General features: G+C 44.8%; 1 protein-coding gene across 1 annotated transcript in view; it reads left to right on the top strand.

Annotated features, from left to right (window-relative positions):
- Positions 1-14,206, top strand: part of LOC144891630 (voltage-gated potassium channel subunit beta-2-like) — a 42,988-nt gene extending 28,782 nt beyond the window's left edge. Inside the window, 3 exon segments of the mRNA XM_078775280.1 lie at positions 13,444-13,564; positions 13,835-13,923; positions 14,117-14,206. Coding sequence (XP_078631406.1) covers positions 13,444-13,564; positions 13,835-13,923; positions 14,117-14,206 — 300 coding nt within the window.
- The last annotated feature ends 6,994 nt before the right edge of the window (positions 14,207-21,200 follow it).

Raw genomic sequence — 21,200 nt, 5'->3', positions numbered from 1 at the left:
CGGGCAGAGGGTCTGATGATGAGTGCTCGTCCGTTCCGTCGGTCAGAGCTTCTGGTCACAAGTCTCCTTGACTCAACGTTTGCTCGGATTTATATGGACAAACTGGAGTTAATCCCCTGTGCGCTGAATGTTAATCCTTTCTCCGCTAATGCCCCGAGGTCATGCATGCACCAAGTCCTGGCATCAGCTCGCTCCCCTCCTGCTGTGAGTTCCGTTTACCAAACGATAGGGGGTGCTCCAGCCAGGGGCTGTGACCAGGTGGACAAGAGATTACCATGTGCGTGCACATTCTTGGCATCCATTTACGAAATCGTTACCAGTCTTTAATCAATAAGTTACACTGAGTTACACTTCCACACTGTCTTGGGAGGGGGTCATCTGTGACCATGATTCCCACACAACGTTGCTTGCGGTCTTGGGAGGGGGTCGTCTGTGACCATGATTCCCACACAACATTGCTTGCGTTCTTGGGAGGGGGTCATCTGTGACCACGATTCCCACACAACATTGCTTGCGGTCTTGGGAGGGGGTCATCTCTGACCACGATTCCCACACAACATTGCTTGCGGTCTTGGGAGGGGGTCATCTGTGACCATGATTCCCACACAACGTTGCTTGCGGTCTTGGGAGGGGGTCGTCTGTGACCATGATTCCCACACAACATTGCTTGCGGTCTTTGGAGGGGGTCATCTGTGACCACAATTCCGACACAACGTTGCTTGCGGTCTTGGGAGGGGGTCATCTGTGACCATGATTCCCACACAATGTTGCTTGTGGTCTTGGGAGGGGGTCATCTGTGACCCCTCCGTATGTTACATGATATTCTTAAAAAGCATGCTTTCAGAGGTGCTTTTGTGCTGTGAGATTGATGTCCACATGTCTACATGTCTACACCTCCTCTTACTCAAACTGCTTATAAATGAGCCTGAGCTTGAAAGGTCATTTTCTCTTTTTGACCACCTTGATTGCCTCATACTTGTCCTGAATGAACATGCGTATAGGAACCGTCTTTAGAGGCCATTTTTCCCCCACAGAGCAGGCTGGCCTTTTTGGGCACCATGGTCCCCTTTTTGAAGCAATGTTTTACAGCCATCTGGCATAAACCATTGGGAGGCATATCCTGCTGTACGCTATTAGGCAAATTGCAAATTGCAAATATTATTATCAATATTATTATCTCAATAATATATTATAAATAAATATTATATAAATAATAAACAATAATAATTATAAACAATATAAAATAACAATATAAAACAATATAAAATAATAATTATAAACAATATAATAATAAATAAACAATAATTATAAATAATTAATAATATAATAATATTATTATAAATAAATAATAATAATAATAATAATAATAATATATTATATAAGTATTATAATAATAATAAAATATTATTATATAAATAATAAATAATAATTATAAATAAATAAATAATAAACATATATTATATGAATAAATATTATTATCAATTGCAAATAAGAGGCAAAAATCAGACCCTTCCTGCCACCAACTCTGTTACTCACTTCTTGCAACACACAGTGAATTACCAGTGAGCTGGTACTCAATTTGTCAACCTTGGAAAGATGATAGGCTGAGTCAACCCCCCTGGCATTAACTCAGCGATCTGACCGGGATTTGAGCCCAGGATCTCCAAGCCGGCACCTTAACCGCTAAGCCAACACCAGTAGTACATGGGCTTATGTATATTTGTGGACCGTTTTGCTAGATTCTTGGCAACTAGGCTTAAATCACTCTAAATAGCATATAAAATAAAATAAATTGCTGTTGCCAAATTTTCACGACATCTTCATGGCGGCCATCTTGGATTTCAAGATGGCCACCATTTCGGACCTATTTTGCCTTATATCTCACTTATTAATCAAGGTATCAGCACAAGAATAGTGTCCTTACCCACATTTTTGGGGTCAAGGAAGACAATGGTAATAATCAAATTTCAGCTGGATGGCCTACATCTTTATAATTTCAAGATGGCCACCATTTTTTAAGCTAGTTTTGCCCAAACTCCAGGTCAAAGCCATACTTTAAAAGGTTTTCATGTATATCAGGTTTAAATATAAATGTCCTGGTATTGAATCTATTTACTTTTACTCACAGGTACTTACATTTTTAGATAATGGTTAGGATTGGATTGGGAGGGGGTGGATAGGAGGTGGGGGGACAGGGGAGTTCTTCTGCCAGATCCACACCCAAATATTATCTAAAGAATCAAGCTACCGTACATCTAGTTTTAGTCAAATATTATTCCTGAAACTGTGTTGGATGACTTTTTAACAATCTTTATTCTTTTCAGATGTGCAGCAGACGACCTTGAGAAGTTGCATTCTTGGATAACTGTGGAGGAAGAACGACTGCCGGCATCATGACCACGCCAGAGGAACCTGCTGCTAAAAAGAAGCCCATTGACTTCAGTCTTTGTTTGCTATGCCAAGGGAAGAAATACATAAAAAGGAAAGTGCTTGAGCCTTTAAGCACACCACAGGCAGATACTGATACATATGAGACATTTTTGCGAAATCTCACCAAACGAGATACATACAGGAATCCGACATATGTGGCCATAAATCAGAGACTGCAAGGCTTATCCGCTGGTGATCTGATGTCAAGAAAAGCATTATGGCATCGGAGCTGTTACGGTATGCTGACACATATACAGCATATTGAACGTGATAAAGGACGATATGAACAAGCCACAAGTCAAATGGACACTCGTGTTCTGACCGGAGGTAAGAAACGAGGAAGACCATCAACAACTCCTATTCCAGAGGAAGCCTCCTGTTCAGCACCAGCAGAAAGGCAGTCACGGTCGACAGTACCATCATTCTGCCGGAATATGTGCTTTTTCTGTCAGACTGTGAAACAGGACAAAAAGACCGGGACAGAAGAGATACGCTGTGAGTGTAGAAGCAAAGATATTGGTAGGTCAGTTAAACAGATTGTGGAAAACAGTGACAACAGTGTCTGGAAACTCAACCTTGTGGACTTTCTCGTTGAGGGAGATTTTCTTGCAAGGGACATAACCTATAGTAAGGGCATTTTATGAGATATTTCACAAATCTGTTAACTAAATTGTTACCAAAAAATTTCTTCACCAATATGTTTGTAAAGGTGTGTAATAACATGTGCTAAAATGTTGAAGTTCAACTCCCGTGGGAAACCCAGAAAAAAAGCTGTTGAATTCGGGTACCGAAAAATTATTTTCGAGAATTTTTATTTTTTTAAATCGGCCCTTAAGTAACTTATGAGGGGTCAAATAAGGGTTTTTCATGATTCTGAGTTGATTGTTAACATTTATATTTTCACTTTTACATTTACACACAAAGTAGCTTTTATTTCACATACATATATAATACTCAAGAGTTATTTCTCATTCACAATGTCAGAAGTTTCAACAGTCATTGTCTATGTCTTCTTCAGACTCAACAACATCATGACTGCAGTTTCTGCATGTAATGCCATTACAGACTCCACAGGCCGAGATGCACGTGACCCCATTCTTCTTGCAGCTGCATCGCCGGTTGCTGCAATCTCCATGATAATTACAGCTCGTGAACTGCAATAGCTCCTCAGGAGCCGTGGGGTCCAGTGTTGGAACTGGCTCATACCCATGCACACCTATTGTCCATCCATAGTCACTGGGGTTCAGAGACATGCTCTGAAGAAGGATCCTCTTTCAGAGTGGTGAAGATGGTGTTGAGGTCATTAGGGTCTCCTTCAATAACTGGGAGGAACTCGATCTGTGTGCTCTGCTTTGCATCATTAGCATGGATTCTCTTCATCCAGCCATTCCAGTTGGAGTGTGGGAACTCAGGATCGTTGGCTTTGATCACCCACCCCGCTGCCCAGAGTGTGTCACCTGGAGTGAGGAGTGGCTGATCATGAGCCAGGGAGGAGGAAAGCTCAGCGAGGGGGAGAAACATGATCGCGTTCGTTCCTATCTGTTTCCTGTTCGTAAATGGAATAATCTTTACTTCAGTTATTTTTTGTTTGTTTTTTGTATACAAGATCGAGGCTCGTGAAAGAGCGAACATTAATCACACAGAAAGACAAACCGACACATAAAACATATAACATAGGGAGCGGTAGACAAGATGGGGAGAGAGGGGGAAGGACACAAACACAACATTTGAGAGCAGGGACCGAGAGACATGGAGACATCGAGAGATCTGAGAGAGGGCGAGGGCTTTGGGGGGGGGGGGCGTGGGAAGGGGGCGGTGGGAGAGGTATAAAACATATGGACACTGCCAGGACTTCCAGGAAAGAAGTTGGAATTTCAAACAAGGTGGATCTGGGGTGAATTAGCGGGGGTAGAAAAGATCAAGATTTTGGATGGGGGAAGATAAGAGATGGTGGTGAACAGCTGTTTTAAAGACCTGGAGGGAGGAGTGGGATTGAAGGGAGTGAGGGAGTTTGTTCCAGAGGCGGGAGAAAAGAGGAATGAAAGAGTGAAGGTGAGCAGAGAGCCGAGATTTCGGCAGTTTAACCATCAGAGGGTTGCTGGCAGATCTTGTGCGACCTGTAGGAATATTTGGGGGACAGAGCACAGAGAGAGCTGGGGGTGCAAGGCCGGAGAGGAGTCGGTAGAAGACAGAAAGACCACCTACCTGCCTGCGGTGAGTGAGTGAAAGGCCCTCAGAGATAGCTTCATCGCGGGAGATTCCAATAATTCTGAAAGCTTTGGTTTCAACAGCGTGAAGCCGAGCTAGGTGTGAGGCAGGAGCACCGGCCCATAGGGGAGAACAGTATTCCATTGAGCTGCGGATGAAAGCCTTGTATGTGGTGAGGAGCTCAGGTGTGCCGAGGAAGGACTTCGCACGACAGAGGATGCCCAGTCGGCGACTGGCTTTGGAGGCCAGCTTGGAAATGTGGTTTTCCCAAGAAAGATCATGGCAGATAGTGAGACCCAAAATCTTGAGCGACAGAACTTCTTGGAGAGGATTGTTGAGAAAGTAGATGGGAGGGTTGTCCAGTCGATCTTTTCGGAGAGACATAGTAAGAGTGTGAGATTTGTCAGGATTGAAAGACATGTTCCACTTGTTTGACCAGTCTGTGATTTTGTCCAGGTCTTCAGAGAGTGAGGAGGCAGCAGACTGCCGATCTGAGGGAAGAGGAATGGAGCGGCAGAGAGTGGAGTCATCAGCAAAGAGATAGAGAGGATTTTCGAGAGAGCCAGAGAGATCATTGATGAAGACCAGAAAAAGCACGGGGCCCAGAACACTGCCTTGGGGAACTCCAGCCTGAACAGGAAGAGGAGATGAGAGAAACCCATTCAGGGCCACACGTTGACGACGACTAGAGAGGAAGTCCGCCAGCCATGCGTGGAGATTTCCATGGATACCAAAGGAGGAGAGTTTGGTGAGCAGAGCGGGGTGCCAGACCGTGTCGAAGGCACGTGATATGTCGAGGGAGACAGCTCTAAATTCCTGTTTGGCATTGAGGACCTCCATCCATTGTTGAGACAGCAGAAGCAGCATGTCCAGAGTAGAGTGACCTGGTCTGAAACCAAATTGATGATCAGAGATCAAGCCATTGGAGAAGAGGAAAGATTTCATATCCGAAGCAATGATGGATTCCATGACTTTGCTGATAATTGGGAGAAGGCTGATTGGTCTGTAGTTGCTAGGATCTGTTTTTGCACCTTTTTTGTGCAAAGCGGTGATGTTGGCTGATTTCCAAGCAGATGGCAGTTGACCTTGAGCAAAAGAGAGGGTGAAGAGAACAGAGAGAGGGTGAGATAGAGCAGCAGAGCAGGATTTTAGGACCCGTGGGCTGATGCCGTCGGGTCCAGTTGCAGAATCAGAGTCGAGGGTTGACAGAAACTTTTCCACCTTGTCAGGAGGAAAGGACACGGAGTCCAGGAGCAGCAGGGTACGACTGGGTATGGTTGGTACAGAGAGGGATGGGTTTGGGACACAAGATTTAGAGGCAAACACAGAGTTGAGGCATTCAGCTTTTTCACGTGCGGAGTCAGCTGTGTAGCCGTTTGAGGTAAGGGAGGGGATGGAGGGGGAACAAACACCAGAAACGGATTTGACCAGACGCCACCAGGATTTGGAAGAGGGAGACAGATAAGAGAGTTCGGTCTTGAGAACGGAGAGATATTGTTTCCTGGCTCTCCTGAGGGTGGACACACACTTGTTTCGGGCTTTGTGAAAGGAAATGAGATTTCCTTCCATTGGATTTGCTTTCCAGGAGATGAAGGCAAGTTGTTTCTGGGCAACAGCCTCACCACAAGATTCCGTGTACCATGGACGGGAGGAAGGGTATGACAACTGAAGACGAGATGGGATAAATCTGTGCATGAGAGAGAGCAATTTACTTTGGAAGAATTCCCAGGATGAGTTGATGTCAGAGGTGTTAGAGATGGGAGACCGGTCCAGATGATTGATGGCTGCTTGAAGACCGTGCCAGTTGGCCTGAGTGAAATGCCAGACTCGTCGACGCTGAGCAGGCTCCCTGAGGATGGTCAGAGAGATGTCCACTTTAACAAGGACATGATCAGATGATCCGATCGGAGCAGAAGAAGAGCAGCAGACATTTTCAGGGAAGTTAGTCATAACCAAGTCCAGAAGAGAAGATGTTCCGTTGACTGAGATCCGGGTCGGGAAATTGACAGATTGTGTCAGTCCCAGTGAGTCGCAGAAGTCCTTTGCTGAGGAGCCATGGCTGGTGAGATAGGTACCCACACCCAGCCAACTGGCATGATGACAGTTGAAATCACCACATATGAGGAAGAGAGAGTTGGGATGAGTAGATAGAAGTTGGTCCATATCATCAGACAGCGAGATGTAGATGGAGTCATCACTGTTTGGTGGACGGTACAACACACATATGAACAAGAGGTGGGAGCGAAGGGGAAGCCGTAGCCAGAGGTATTCCTGGGGGTGAGGTGGAGAGAGTGCAGTGCAGGGCGAGTGAGGAAGAGAGTTTTTGATAAAGATAGCAACCCCGCCTCCAGGACGAGGCTCAGGTCTATCATACCGGAGGAGGGAGTAGCCCGGGAGAGATACTATGGAATCAGAGACATCATAAAGGAGGAAAGTTTCTGTTAAGCAGATCACGTCTGGTTTGACAGAAGCAACCTGTAAGGAGAGATCAGTTAAGTTTGAACGAAGGCCCCGGATGTTTGAGGTCCATACCGTTAATGAAGAGGAAGGGGGAGCATCAGATACAGAACAGGGGGGAGGAGGGGTAGGGTAAGATGTGGAAGAGGTGGAAGAGGTAGGGAGAGCTGTTGAAGGTGTGTCAGAGATTTCAGAATAGCTCGGAGAAAGGGAAGGATGGGGCATACAAAAGGTTTGATGGTGATTGGGTGAGCCACAATGAGGTGTTATTTGAGGAGGGGGAAGAGCGAGGCAGAAGGTTGGGGGAGATGGAGGTGAGAGTTTGAAGGGGGAAGAAGCGGGGAGGACGCTTTGAGGAGGGGGAGTGAGAGGGGGGAAATTGAGAAGCAATGAGGGTGGGGAGATTTGAAGGGGAGGGGTGAGGGGGGAGTTTGGGAGGGAAGGGACAAGGGGAGGGATTTGAAAGGGATGGGATATGGGGGAGATTTGGAGGGGAGGGGTGAGGCAGGAGTCTAGGAGGGGAGGGGCGAGGGGGCGTCTTGGCGGGGAGGGGTGAGGGGGTAGTTTAGGAGGGAGGGGGCAAGGGGGGAGATTTGAAAGGGATGGGTGATGGGGAAGATTTGGAGGGGAGGGGTGATGGGGAAGATTTGGAGGGGAGGGGTTATGGGGAAGATTTGGAGGGGAGGGGTGAGATTGGATTTTTGAAAGTGTACGATTTATGGGAAACGAACATTTATTGCAAAATGAGTTTCTTGTGACCTTCGAGTTAAAAATATGTTTAAGGACGCTGGATGGAGGATGGAGTGCAGGAGAGTTTAGGGAATGTAGAAAAAAGGCACTATAGGAGATGGATATTTTTTTTGGGATGAATTGAATTGGTGAGCAAGTCGAAAGCAGCCTTTTAAAGAAGAAGAAGAAAAAGGTGTTATAAAATATGACGGAATACATAACTTGAGGGGAAAGTGTAAACATTGAAGGTTAATGAGTGAAAACTATCTGGGGAAATGGGGGAGAAAGTTCCTCTCAGGTTCCTCTCAGGATCTTAGCTTTGTCGAGTGCCTTCAACTTCACCTGGGGGAAAGCTGCTGTTGTCTGTGGATCTGGCAAGGGTGGTGCCGGAGAGGTGACTTCGATCCAACCCATTGAGTGAAAGGGAGTGTTTCCGTGAATAGAGACAATGTTTAAATCTATATTGTCTCCAACAAACTGAGTGACTGCATTGTTTGTTTCCCCAACCTCCATAAAGACCACCTGATCATTACTTGACAATTCACTTTCACTGGCTGGCACTTTGGCTGTCATCACTGATTGATCCTCAAGCGCAGCATCAACCGCAACCTCATCATCGATCTGTTCATCGGTTTCCTCCACAATGGTGTCAAGAGTGCCAGAAGTATCTGGAACATCATCTCCACTCCTACTATTAAGGAAGCAGTATTTGTAGTTTTGTGTCTCCGTGTAAGACTCAGTGTATCCCAGCCGGTGGAACTTGTTGAGCATCCATTTTGACCCAAATCTATGATCAAGTTGTATGGCAAGCCCCATTTGGTGTGGCAATACTCCAGACCGAGGTCGACAGGCCTTAATAAAATTCTGCCCCCAAACGGCAACTCTTTCATCTGTCTTGACAATCGGTCTCAAGAACATCTGAAGGCTTGCAGGAACAAGTGTCAGCTGACTATCGATGTCAGTCATACTGTGTGTGGTGGGGTATGACTTTGGACCTAAATCAATCAAGGCAATATCATTGGATATGAACTTGAGTGCCGTCTTTATGATCTGAGTCTTCTCATCTCCATGGTCAAGATTAGCATGATGGGCTCGCAGAATATTGTCGGTGCCATCTTTGAGACAGAGTACATCTGCCCTTCTTTCCTGTGTGTGAAATACAAGGTGTCTTCGTATTTCTCTAGAAGTTTTATCTTTAGCCAATGCTTTGAATAAGAAAGGCTCTTCTCTGGTGACTGATCAAACTCCTGCAGCCTTTCATGGACTTGGTCCATGTTCATTACCCCATGCTCTAATTCTGAGTCTAACCATTCGCAGAATTCAATAAAAACTGCCTCTCGCTCCTCATCAATACTCCTCTGTCCTCTCTTCCTTTTTCCTTCCTCATCAGTCTTGGACAAACGGTCACCTCTCGCAAACATAAGTTTGCATCGCAAATGGTACAGTGTTTCTTCTGCTACCAAGTCGTTGATCCCTTCCAGGAGTCCAGTGACTTCAGTGCCCCAGTCATCCCCGTGACTCCGTGCTGTCTTCAGCAAGCTTGCCTTCAGTGTATCTGCAGTCAAATTATCTGGCACTCTGTATTTCTTTCTAGCTTGTGCTGGATTATTTTTGTAGAGCTGGGCTGGTTGGTTGCAAAGAATGCATACATCCTTATACAGGAGGTCAACTGACTGTGATCTTCTAGAACTGCAGCCAGTTGATGAACTGAACTCACAAGTAGTGCGTCTTCTCTTCAACTTTGATGACTCTTTCTCTGCCTTTGATGCTTGAGCTGACTTCTTGGTGGTTGCAACAAAGTTGTTGTACAGATCATTTTTACACTTCTGGTGGTACCTCAGTTTTCCTTCCTTTTGAGCCTCCTTCATACGTTCCACAACAGTAACATTTTCGACAGTTTATGCTCGTTTCAATAAAGTTGAGTATCCCTTTGGAGTTGCCTGTATGAGCCTTTCAGCTGGTGTATCCGAGCGTGCACAGATGAAGCAATTGAGCACAGGTGGAGTAACGTCTTCATCCATATTGCTAGACTCCATGTCCTGCAAAGTAGAAAATGAGATATATTTAGAAATTATTTTTCCACAAAGGAGTGTCTGTGGTGAAATATAAATGTTAACAATCAACTCAGAATCATGAAAAACCCTTATTTGACCCCTCATAAGTTACTTAAGGGCCGATTAAAAAAATAAAAATTCTCGAAAATAATTTTTCGGTACCCGAATTCAACAGCTTTTTTTCTGGGTTTCCCACGGGAGTTGAACTTCAACATTTTAACACATGTTATTACACACCTTTACAAACATATTGGTGAAGAAATTTTTTGGTAACAATTTAGTTAACAGATTTTCATATGTTTCCCTTACTACTACCTTAAGAGCTGTTTGACCTCCAACTGGAGTCGCTACGTGCAAATGCCACAGCGCAAAAATTGTGCAGGTGACCAAAGTGGTGATTGGGACTTAGGACAGAGAGAGAGATTTGTATCAGCTGAAATTGAGTTCTTCGCTGAATTACAGGATTGCATCGATGATGGACAGTTTGTCTCAACACCTGAGGCTGATGAGGTCTACAGTAACATGATGAGGGACTATGGTATTCAGAATCACAGCATCACCAGGGGCAGGCTGTTAAAGAAGATCCGTGAGAACATTTGTTGTGATATTACCGATGGTCAAGGCCAAAAACCTTCTGTCATTCATGGCAAAAAGGCAAGAAGGACAGCAATAGATGCTGCAATTGAGGTGATTCCTAAAGCTGTGGAGGAAGGAATTCTTAATGCAGAGAAATTCGGACAGGAGGCTTACAGTGCATTTGTAGAAAAGAGAATAAAGGGAAACCAAAACCTGTGGTCGACAATGACCAAATTGACATTGCCATCTTGGAATTCGGTCGGCAAATTCCTGTTGGTGAAAACTGGTAGTGAGGTAGTGGCACTGAAAGTGACGACATCCCTGTTTGCTCGACTACTAGTCATTGCAAGGTCATCGAGGGAAGCAGTGGATCTAGAGGAAGTGGTAGGGGCACATGAACTGTCCAATACCAATAGAACTCTTCTCCAGCCAAATGGAATGGTCCACCCCACCACCGACAAGAGCAAGATCATATTACTCCTGGAGGGTCTTGTGAAATCCAGTGATGACACAAACTCAAGTGACCATGCTGAAGAACTTGCAGAACACCCTGAGAATGTGCAAGAAAGACCCAGGACATGCTTAATTGTTGATGGAATGGCGCTATTGCAAGAATTAATGAGTGTCAAGAAATTTCAGAACTGCAAGGAGCTAGGCACAGCGTATGTACAGCTAGCCGAATGCAGAGGACGTGCTTATGATCAGCTTCGGGTTGGGTTTGACAATTACACAATTGATGCATCATTGAAGGAAGGAACAAGGGAACGTCGTAGAGGCAAGACCAAGGCAGTGAAAAACTATATTGTTGATGAGCAAACCAAAATCAAGGACACCAAGTCATTCCTTGCTAGTAATGTCACAAAGGATTCACTGACACTCTTCCTGGCAAATAGATTGATCAACAGTAGATCCTCCATGCAGATTGTAACAGTGACAAGGAGAAGTGTCCAGAGCAATTTTGAATGTGAAATTGCTAAAGAGGTCAGTAGCCAGGAGGAAGCTGACACACTCATGATTTTGCATGCAGTGCAACTTGTGAAAACAGGATTCATTGTGAGTATCTATTCCCCAGACACAGATGTGTTGTTACTTGCTCTACGTCGAAGTGATGACCTAGGAAGTGATGCTGCAGTTATCATGGGCACTGGAAAAAACCGTCGGAAAATCTTACTAAGGCCAATCTATGAACAGCTTGGTGCTCAGAGGGCAAAAGCACTTGTTAATTGGCATGCTCTCACTGGCTGTGACACCACTGGCCACATTCAGGGCAAGAGTAAAACAACTTGCTTCAAGGCATTCACTGAAAGTAGTCAAACAGTAGTGTCAGCAATTGCTCAGCTTGGAGAGGGTGATAAACCATCTGATGCTGTTCTAGAAGGATGTGAAGAGTATTTCTGTCGCCTCTTATGTCCGAAAGGTGTCACAATAAGAAGTGCTGCTGAACTACGATGGCACCTATTCCGCCAGCTGAAGGCTGATCAGGGAGTCGAGAAACTAACACCAACTGCTGGTGCCTGGAAAGAGCAGGTCCAGCGTGCTCATTTGCAAGCACACACGTGGGCACAAGATCTAACTCTAAATCGAACTGTGATCGACCCAAACACCTTGGGATGGGAAACTGTTGGAGGCGAATTGAGACCAGTCCTGGCGCAGGTTGCAATTGCTCCAGCCTCAATTCTCCAACTTGTTCGCTGTGGCTGTGGACGAGCTGCAAAGAGTCCTAGCAAATTGTGTTCACGCAGGTGTTCATGCAAAGCTAGGAATGTAGTCTGTACCGAATTGTGTAACTGTGATGCTGATTTGGAGAAATGCTGCAACACTGATGCCCAGCCTATTGGGAATGACATTGTGTTTGATCAGTAGAGAGCCCGTCGTTTGGATTTTTGATAGGAGTTGTTTGATGAAACAAACTGATTAACAAACTGTAGCATTGCTTTCAGAAAAGGCTTAAGTCTATGATTGTTGCTAGCCACCACAACTAGTCTTCATCAATTGTCTCAGACTAAGACACTAGGCTATGTTTGCTCATACTTTGATTAAAAATGGCGGCCATCTTGAAATTATAAAGATGTTGGCCATCCAGCTGAAATTTGATTATCACCATTGTCTTCCTTGACCCCGAAAATGTGGGTAAGGACACTATTCTTGTGCTGATACCTTGATTAATAAGTGAGATATAAGGCAAAATAGGTCCGAAATGGTGGCCATCTTGAAATCAAAGATGGCCACCATGAAGATGTCGTGAAAATTTGGCAACAGCAATTTTTTTATTTTATATGCTATTTAGAGTGATTTAAGCCTTGTTGCAAAGAATCTAGCAAAACGGTCCACAAACTTTGGTTTCCCAACATAAGCCCATGTACTACAGGCTTGCATGAACATGGGTATGAGGCGTATAAAGTATTTTTTTATATGTTGCTTAAATCAGAGTTCAAGCCACAATCACTGGGATACCAGCCCAGAGTCCTCACAACAAAGCCACCACTTTACCTACTTAATGGTTCACACATATCATATTTTTAAAGAGAATCACTGTGGGAATGCAGAAAACTGTTAGCAAAGTTTGAAATCACAACCATATAACCACCTTTAGGTGTTGAAATCACAACCATGATAAACTTTATCTGAAGCATTGCTATGAAAGAGTGTGTTTTCAAATTTGTCCCCTCTTACTTGTTCGTGTCAGTGTTTCCTCCCATCTTGTGTCTCTCTTCCTTTTCTGGGTGTTTATTCCCTTCCTTTTTGTGCCCAATTGTTCCCCCACTACCCAACTGTCAGTTCATCCTTACTCTTCCATGAGCCTCGCTCTTGATGTGCATGGTGGTGATGAACTATCCAGTACAATTAAAAGTATTATTGATCTGGTACAGCAAATAAGAGGAAATGGTTATACCTTCTCCCATTACTTACAAAAAGGATGCTGAAGGGAATTTGGGTTTTCGACATGAATACGTCATACCTGTTCGTTTAAACTCTTCACTCGATGCAGGGATATCAGTGGCTCAAGGAAAAGGTGCTCATTGAGGAGGGAAAGAGGCAGCAGGGACGTCTCAAGGAACCACAAAGCATCACTGAAAGGCTGGAGTGCACAATGTGATGATGGGCCTCGGGCATGATGTCAGAGACTCAACTTTTTACCATAGTAAAGCGATGTTCTCATTTTATGGATGTCATGCAGAGCCATCATTACATTGTGCGACAATTACACGAAGTCAAAAGTCTCAACTGATGCTCAATGTCTGGTTCTATTTGCATGGTGCCTGCTCAATGTCTGGTTCTATTGGCATGGTGCCTGCTCAATGTCTGGTTCTATTAGCATGGTGCCTGCTCAATGTCTGGTTCTATTAGCATGGTGCCTGCTCAATGTCTGGTTCTATTAGCATGGTGCCTTCACAATGAAGGTGTGAGTTCGGTGCTCCTGAGGGCTACCAAGGTGGAGCAACTCATCGAGAACCTCGGAGCTATACAGGTAGCGTATCAACCAAATATTATGGTCCTGAGACGTATTGTTTTCATTCTGCTTGTTCAATTTGTAAATTTAAAGATGTAAATTTCAATTTCCTGTTCAATTCTCTCAACATTTTCCCCAATATATCGAAATGCACAATTATTTAAATTTCTTCCAGGAAGTTAACTTGAAAATTGTTGATTGACCTACACAGGTGCTTCCTAAGTTGACAGCTGCGCTGGTGGCGGAGATGGACAACATTTTTGGAAACAAGCCAGCCGGACGGAAGGAATGCCGTCCTTAGGAAAGTTTTTCTCGACTTTGTCTCCTGAAACATTGGGTCCACATCACCCTTTCTCTCAGGCTTGGGTACCCAAGTTGGCCAAATGTATTATGTTCAGCCAATGGGAAAGGCAAGGAAATTTAGCAATAGCTAAAAAAATGGAAGTGTACAAGAATGAACATCAAGTCAAGGTCAAGGGTGACCTACAGTGGTCCCGGAATATTTACAAATGAACATATTTTCCAGGAAAACTTACCATGGAGGTACCTTTTATCTGTAGTACTTTTTCTACAGTTTCCTGGCATTACCTGGCTCCAGTTATACACAAGGAAAAAAATAACAACAAAAAGAGTATGAACTTCCTTTCAAAGCGATAATGGAATAATTACTTTTCCTCATTCGCTGGCGAACCATTCCGACAATACGTTGTAATTGGTCATCGAGGAACATATGTGACGTTAGCATGATTTGCATGTCATGCTGAGCTACTACTTCTGAAGCGGTCAAGCGGGAGCCAATAAGCTCAGAGGTGTTTGGCTCAGTGGTATACTTGTCACTGATTGGCTAGAATGGAGTTGCAGAATTAAAATCACTTGCAAAGTTGATCATACATTTGTTACACACCACCAAAGTCAGCGAATTTGTTTTTACGAGTGAGCTTCGGTCTTGAGGTGAAAACGAGGTGTTTCAAAGCATTAAAATGCTCTGTGGAAGACTTTCGTGACGTATTTAATTGGAATCATTAATCCTACTTTTTAAAGCCTTACTAACCTTAATAAAGAAATGCCCATGGATTATATAGCTTGTGCAGTTCTTTCATTAGGACAAATACTCAATAAGATGATTTCAATAAGGCAAATGCCCAAAAAATGTATCAATAAGTAAGTCGGTCGGTGCAATGGGGATTTCAATTCTGATTTGCCTAAATATAACACCTCGGCTCAGCCAATCATAGTGTATCCCCACCATACTGTGCATTTATTTTTCTTTGTACTTCACACGGATATGTTTCATCTATACAGTGAAGTAGCCAGATTTGTCAGTCTGTCCGTCTGCCATGGCCTTTTCCATGCACGTGTTACGTTTAGCTCCCGGTTAGGCCTCTACGGACATGCACGTCATCCCGGCATCCAGCACTCAACCCGTCCCATTGCTTTGTTGATGGCAGTTGAACAACATAACCCATAGATGTGACTCTACCTGATATCCATAGGAGACGGGCTGAATGCCAGACGCCAGCTCGCCTTCTGTATGACGGATTTAGTAAGACGGTGTTATGTCTGGGACATTATTACGGTGTTACGTCGAGCGTTAGGTTTGGCTCGGCCTTTACTGCAGTGACTAAAATTCAGCGGACATTCATGACTCAATAAGAATTCAGCGATGTATAATTTCAGAAACCACTTCTGATAACTGCTAGCAAGCCACAACCTATTAGTCTACGTTTCTTAATAATATCGTTTTCATAATATTGTTTTTTTGATGAATTAGTTTGCGTATTACTAAAATTAACACTGGGTTGTTGGCAATAAACCAAATGATTATGGAATACATTTTTTTTGCAAATATTGACTGTCAATGAACTAAAATATCACATTAGTTGGGGACATGTATTGCAAATAGTCCGGCAGATATGTGAAGAATTGTGGTAGAATTGTGCCTTTGATGATACAAGCATGAAACTTGGCACACAGTTAGGGCATACCCTTACAGTGAAATTTGGATGTAGGGGCATTCCAGATTTCTCCTTGGCCCAAAATGGCGGCCATTTTACAAAATGGCGGCTAAGAAGGACATATTTACCTATTATTTCAGACTTGTCATTTGTGCTGCTATTGAAACACAATGTAATGAGCATATTATAAATTGTCATGTACATGCTATGCAATACCTTCATACTGGGTTCAAAATTGGAATCTACGGTGGCCTATAAGGGGCAGAACAAATGGTTTACCATTGCAATAGACAGGACTGGTCTAGCGGTTTAATTATTTAACTTTGCATGACTATCTGATTTCTCCTGGGTGTAATTTTGGTTCAATACCTTTATATGAACAACTTTGATGTAGCTTTATGAACTTTCCTATCATAGACTAGGTGACTATAAGGAACAATGCAAGGCTAGTGAAAAGTTACGAAAGCGAATTACTATATTTATGATAATAATGTATGTATTTCTTTTTCAGATGATAACTCGACTGCACTGCACCTTCGCTCATTGACTGTAGTAGCTACCTAGATTTGGTTCCCAATTTGTATATTGATTGGATGGTGGTGGTGGATAATGCTTAATTGACAATGGCCAACAAAAATTTCAAGCTATTAGACCCCCAAAGCCCTAGTACATCTGGAACAAACATGCCTTATCTGACAGATTGGGAGAAGTGTGTGTTATGTCAGGAGGTCACCGATGAGGCCCTTGCCTGTCCAGCTGATTCCAAGCGAACCACAGGGTCCGGATACCAAACTCTTGCAGATTATCTCCTCACCTTCAGCCAGATGGGCTGCCTGCCAAAATCTCTAGAACTGTCCCGCCTGGACGATGGTGAAGGTATCCAGTCAACCTTCCAGAGCCACAAGGCTAAGTGGCATGATTCATGCAGACTGAAATACAACAAAACTGAACTGCATCGGGCACAAAAAAGAGAAACGTCTAGTGAAGAAACCGCAAGTGTCTCAAGAAAGTACACCCGTCACAGAGTACATGTAGACCACACACAGCCACAGCCTGAAAAGTGTTTCTTTTGTGACAAACCAGCGGGTACTAATTCTCTGCGAAAAGCTTCCACCTTCGACCTCGATAAACATGTCAGGACAGCTGCCCTGAAACTAGGAGATCAGGCACTTCTTGCTAAACTGAGTGCAGGTGACCTTATAGCACAAGATGCACAGTACCACGTGAAGTGTCTGGTGTCACTTTATAACAAAGCAAGGGCCACAAGCACAACACTGAATGAACAAGATGATATCAATCACGGTATAGCACTTGGAGAGCTAGTGTCCTACATCGATGATGCCCGCACAGATGCTCTTGTGACACCAGTGTTCAAGCTGGTAGACCTAGCAAGACTATACACCACCAGGCTGGAACAGCTTGGAACAGTCTTGACCAGGCGTGTCCACTCCACCAAACTCAAAGATCGAATCATGACATATTTTCCAGACCTAGAGGAGCACATGTCCGGTCGAGATATTCTGCTTGCTTTCAACCAGGATGTTGGCTCAGCCCTTCAGAAGGCATGTGATCACGACACTGACAGTGATGGAGTTTGTCTTGCTAGAGCCGCAAATATAGTTCGTAGAGACATGTTGAAAATGAACTCAACATTTAGTGGTTCATTTGAAGCCCACTGCCAAGAACATTCGGTACCTAATTCGCTTGTATCACTAGTTTCTATGATCTTGAATGGTCCTAACATCCAAGAGCAGTCAAGCCACTCGTCGGTATCAACACCTACTCTCACAATCTCACAACTCCTTATGTTCAACAGTTACTCACGCCGCAGAGAGAGTAGCAGTACTACCACGTCCACGAGGCACAGTCACAATCGGGAGACTCCCCTGCCTGTGTACCTGGGCACCCTTATCCACACAAAGACTCGAAAAAGAGACCTGGTTGATACTATGTTCAACCTGGGTCTCTCGATCTCCTATGACAGGGTGCTTAGCATCTCCACGGACTTGGGGAACAGAATCTGCCGTTTCTTCCAAAATGAGGGTACAGTTTGCCCCCCTGAGCTAAAAAGTGACCTCTTCACAACTGGGGCAGTGGATAACATTGATCATAACCCCAGTTCAACAAGTGCCCACGACTCCTTCCATGGCACTGGCATTTCACTTTTCCAGCACCCAAATAGCGATAGCCGTGGAGTTCAACGGGTAAACCCAGATGACACATCAACAACAGATGCACACCTGCCACAGTCATACACCATCGTACCTCCTGTTGTTCTGGGTAAATGTGACCCACCTGTACCCAAGCTAGCGCGTCCCAACAAAAGCAACTGCCAACTCATCCCTGAAGCAATGCAGATTGAGTACAGGTAACTGATTATTGTGTTTGAACTGTGGACAGTTATATGTGTACCTAAATAACCAAGACTTGTTAACTTGTGTGGACTTGTTTGTTCTTAATTGTGTTCATTATCTTGCATTTTGACAGGTGGCTGGAGCAGATGGAGAAGACAGTGCTATCTGACACACCACTTAAGGGAGACGAGACAGTATCATGGGCTGGATACCATGCCAGCAAGCAGTCTATTCCAGAAGAACCAGAGTGTAGTGTGGCCTTAACTTCATTGCTGCCTCTCTTCTATGACCAGGCAAAATCTGTGGCAATGATTCGTCACTCCATGGATGTCATCAAGAAAGCAATCGATATTCTGAATCCAGGTCAGATCCCTGTAATCACACTTGATCAGCCACTGTACACACTTGCCAAACAGATCCAATGGAGATGGCCAGAAACACACGGAGAAGATCACTTCGTCATGGTCTTTGGTGGACTCCATATTGAGATGGCAGCATGGAAAACCCTCGGTGACCTTCTGGATAGCAGTGGGTGGACAGGCGTTCTGATGCTTGCAGGGGTTGCTACAAGTGGTACTGCTGATTCCTTCCTGAAAGTGACCCATGTGACACGCACACGACGAGCACACCAAGTCACAGCCAGTACTCTCTATCTTCTCCTGAAGGAAGCCTACAGCCAGTACACCAGTGGACTAGATGAGGGACAGGTTACGATACCACTAGATGACTCGTGCGGTGAACAAGCCAATGCAAGTCCACAGTTTCAGTTCTGGTTCCTAATTATGCAGCTAGAACTGGCAGTCCTGATCTATGTGAGATCCGTCCGTGAAGGAAACTTCCAACTGTACACTGATGCTCTGACCAAGCTTGTACCATGGTTCTTCGCCTTGGGACATACAAACGATGCCAGGTGGATCCCAGTTCACTTGCGCGACATGGTGACACTTGCAACAAAGCATCCAACTGTATACGCACAGTTTCTGGCAGGAAACTTCACCATGAAGAAGACTACACGTGCATTCTCTGCCATAGCCTTAGACCACTAGACCAGGCACACGAGCAAAATAATGCATTGGTGAAAGGTGATGGAGGGGCTGTAGGTCTTACGGAGAATGCTGCAGCTTTGCGCCGATGGATGGTGTCTGGTCCAGAGATGGCCAAACTGATCTATAAGTTCGAGGCCACAACAGAAAAAAGAATTAGGAAAACTGAACTAAAACACCATGAACAGACAAAGCACACGCAGGTAGCCTTTGCTCGAGATGTGAGAGCACTCACCCGTGTCATAGGAGAGATGGGGAACCCATTCTGTGACGACAGCAAAGATCTCTTGGTGCTAGACAGCAGAGACCTGGCAGACCCAGCAGTCATCAACACCCTTTACCAGATCGAGAAGCTGGGAAAAGAACAGTATGACACATATGTGAACGAGAGGCTTGTACATCAGACAAAGCCTATCACTGACCCAATAAAAAGAAACAATCTCCCTCTCTTCAGCCGACCCCCAGTCAGAGAGAAGTCAAGAACAGAGTTGAAGGTGGTATCTCTGAAGAATGACTGCGTTCTGTTCTCCAGGCTGTTTATTGCATCCCAGACACGGAATGGAGATCTTGATGAATTCTTTGCACATGAAAACCAAGTTTGTCCCCCTGCATTGTCACAAATGGGCAAAATCCGGCTTGGAACCAAGTCTGATCTGGTTGGGTGCTTAGAAGATCTGATCACCTCACGGGAAAATGATGATGTAAGCCCCCCTGTTGAAGTCATGATCCTGGATGGAGCAGCCATCGTGAACATGCTGGCACCTCGTAATGCGAAGACCTTCTCTGAGTATGCATCACTAGTATTCTTGCCATACATCACATCTCAGATACAAAATAAGAGCAGGGTTGATATTATCTGGGATGAATATTTCCCAGACAGTTTGAAAGCCGACACCAGGAAGACGAGGGGTAAAGGCACCAGGAGACGAGTTGAGCCATCTAGTTCCATCCCTCGAAACTGGCAGGCCTTCCTTCGCATAGACGAGAACAAGGTGGAGTTGTTTGACTTTCTAGCAACGAGGATAGCAAACATTGAGACTGACAAGCAAATCGTCACCACAAACCACAAAGAAGTTTTTTGTACACAGCCACGAGATGTTACTGGTCTTTCCCCGTGTAGTCACGAGGAGGCAGATACAAGGATACTACTCCATGTCCAAGATGCAGTCAGACAAGGCTATACCAAGGTGTCAATCCGCACAGTGGACACAGATGTTTTGATCCTTGCAGTGGCAGCAACTGGATATCTTGACATCGATGAACTCTGGGTTGCTTTTGGCACAGGGAAGAATTTCAGGCACTTGGCAGCTCACGAGATGGCTGTGGCACTGGGACCAAACAAGTGCCGAGGGTTGCCATTCTTCCACGCCTTCACTGGGTGTGACACCGTGTCCTGCTTCGGCGGAAGGGGGAAGAAAACAGCATGGGAAACATGGAAAGCCTATGATGAGGTCACCTCAGCTTTCTGCGCACTGGCTGCCACACCAACCATTTCAACTGCAAATGACAACATGGATCCACTGGAGCGTTTTGTTGTTCTGCTCTACGATCGAACAAGCAGCCAGGAACATGTTAACGATGCCCGCAAGCATCTCTTCACCCAGACTGGTAGATCAATAGAGGCTATCCCACCAACGCAAGAAGCCCTCAGACAACACATCAAGAGAGCTGCCTACCAAGCCGGCTTTTGTTGGGGCCAGATGATGATTTGCGCACCTGAGCTCCCATCGCCGAGTGAATGGGGTTGGAAACAGAGTAATAACGGCTGGGGGATATATTGGACAACCCTCACAGAGGCAACTGAGGCATGCCGACAATTGATTAGATGTGGATGCAAGAAGGGTTGCAGGAAACTGTGCAAGTGTGTTAAGGCCGCACTCCAGTGCTCAGCTCTGTGTCACTGTGCAGGGGAGTGCACACGATAGTATACAGGAGGAATAACA

Source organism: Myxine glutinosa, chromosome 4 (genome assembly GCF_964187855.1).
Source record: "Myxine glutinosa chromosome 4, kmMyxGlut1.1, whole genome shotgun sequence".
NCBI classification, from domain to species: domain Eukaryota; kingdom Metazoa; phylum Chordata; class Myxini; order Myxiniformes; family Myxinidae; genus Myxine; species Myxine glutinosa.
The sequence above is the reverse complement of the archived record's forward strand: the minus strand, read 5'-3'. Positions and strand labels throughout refer to the sequence as shown.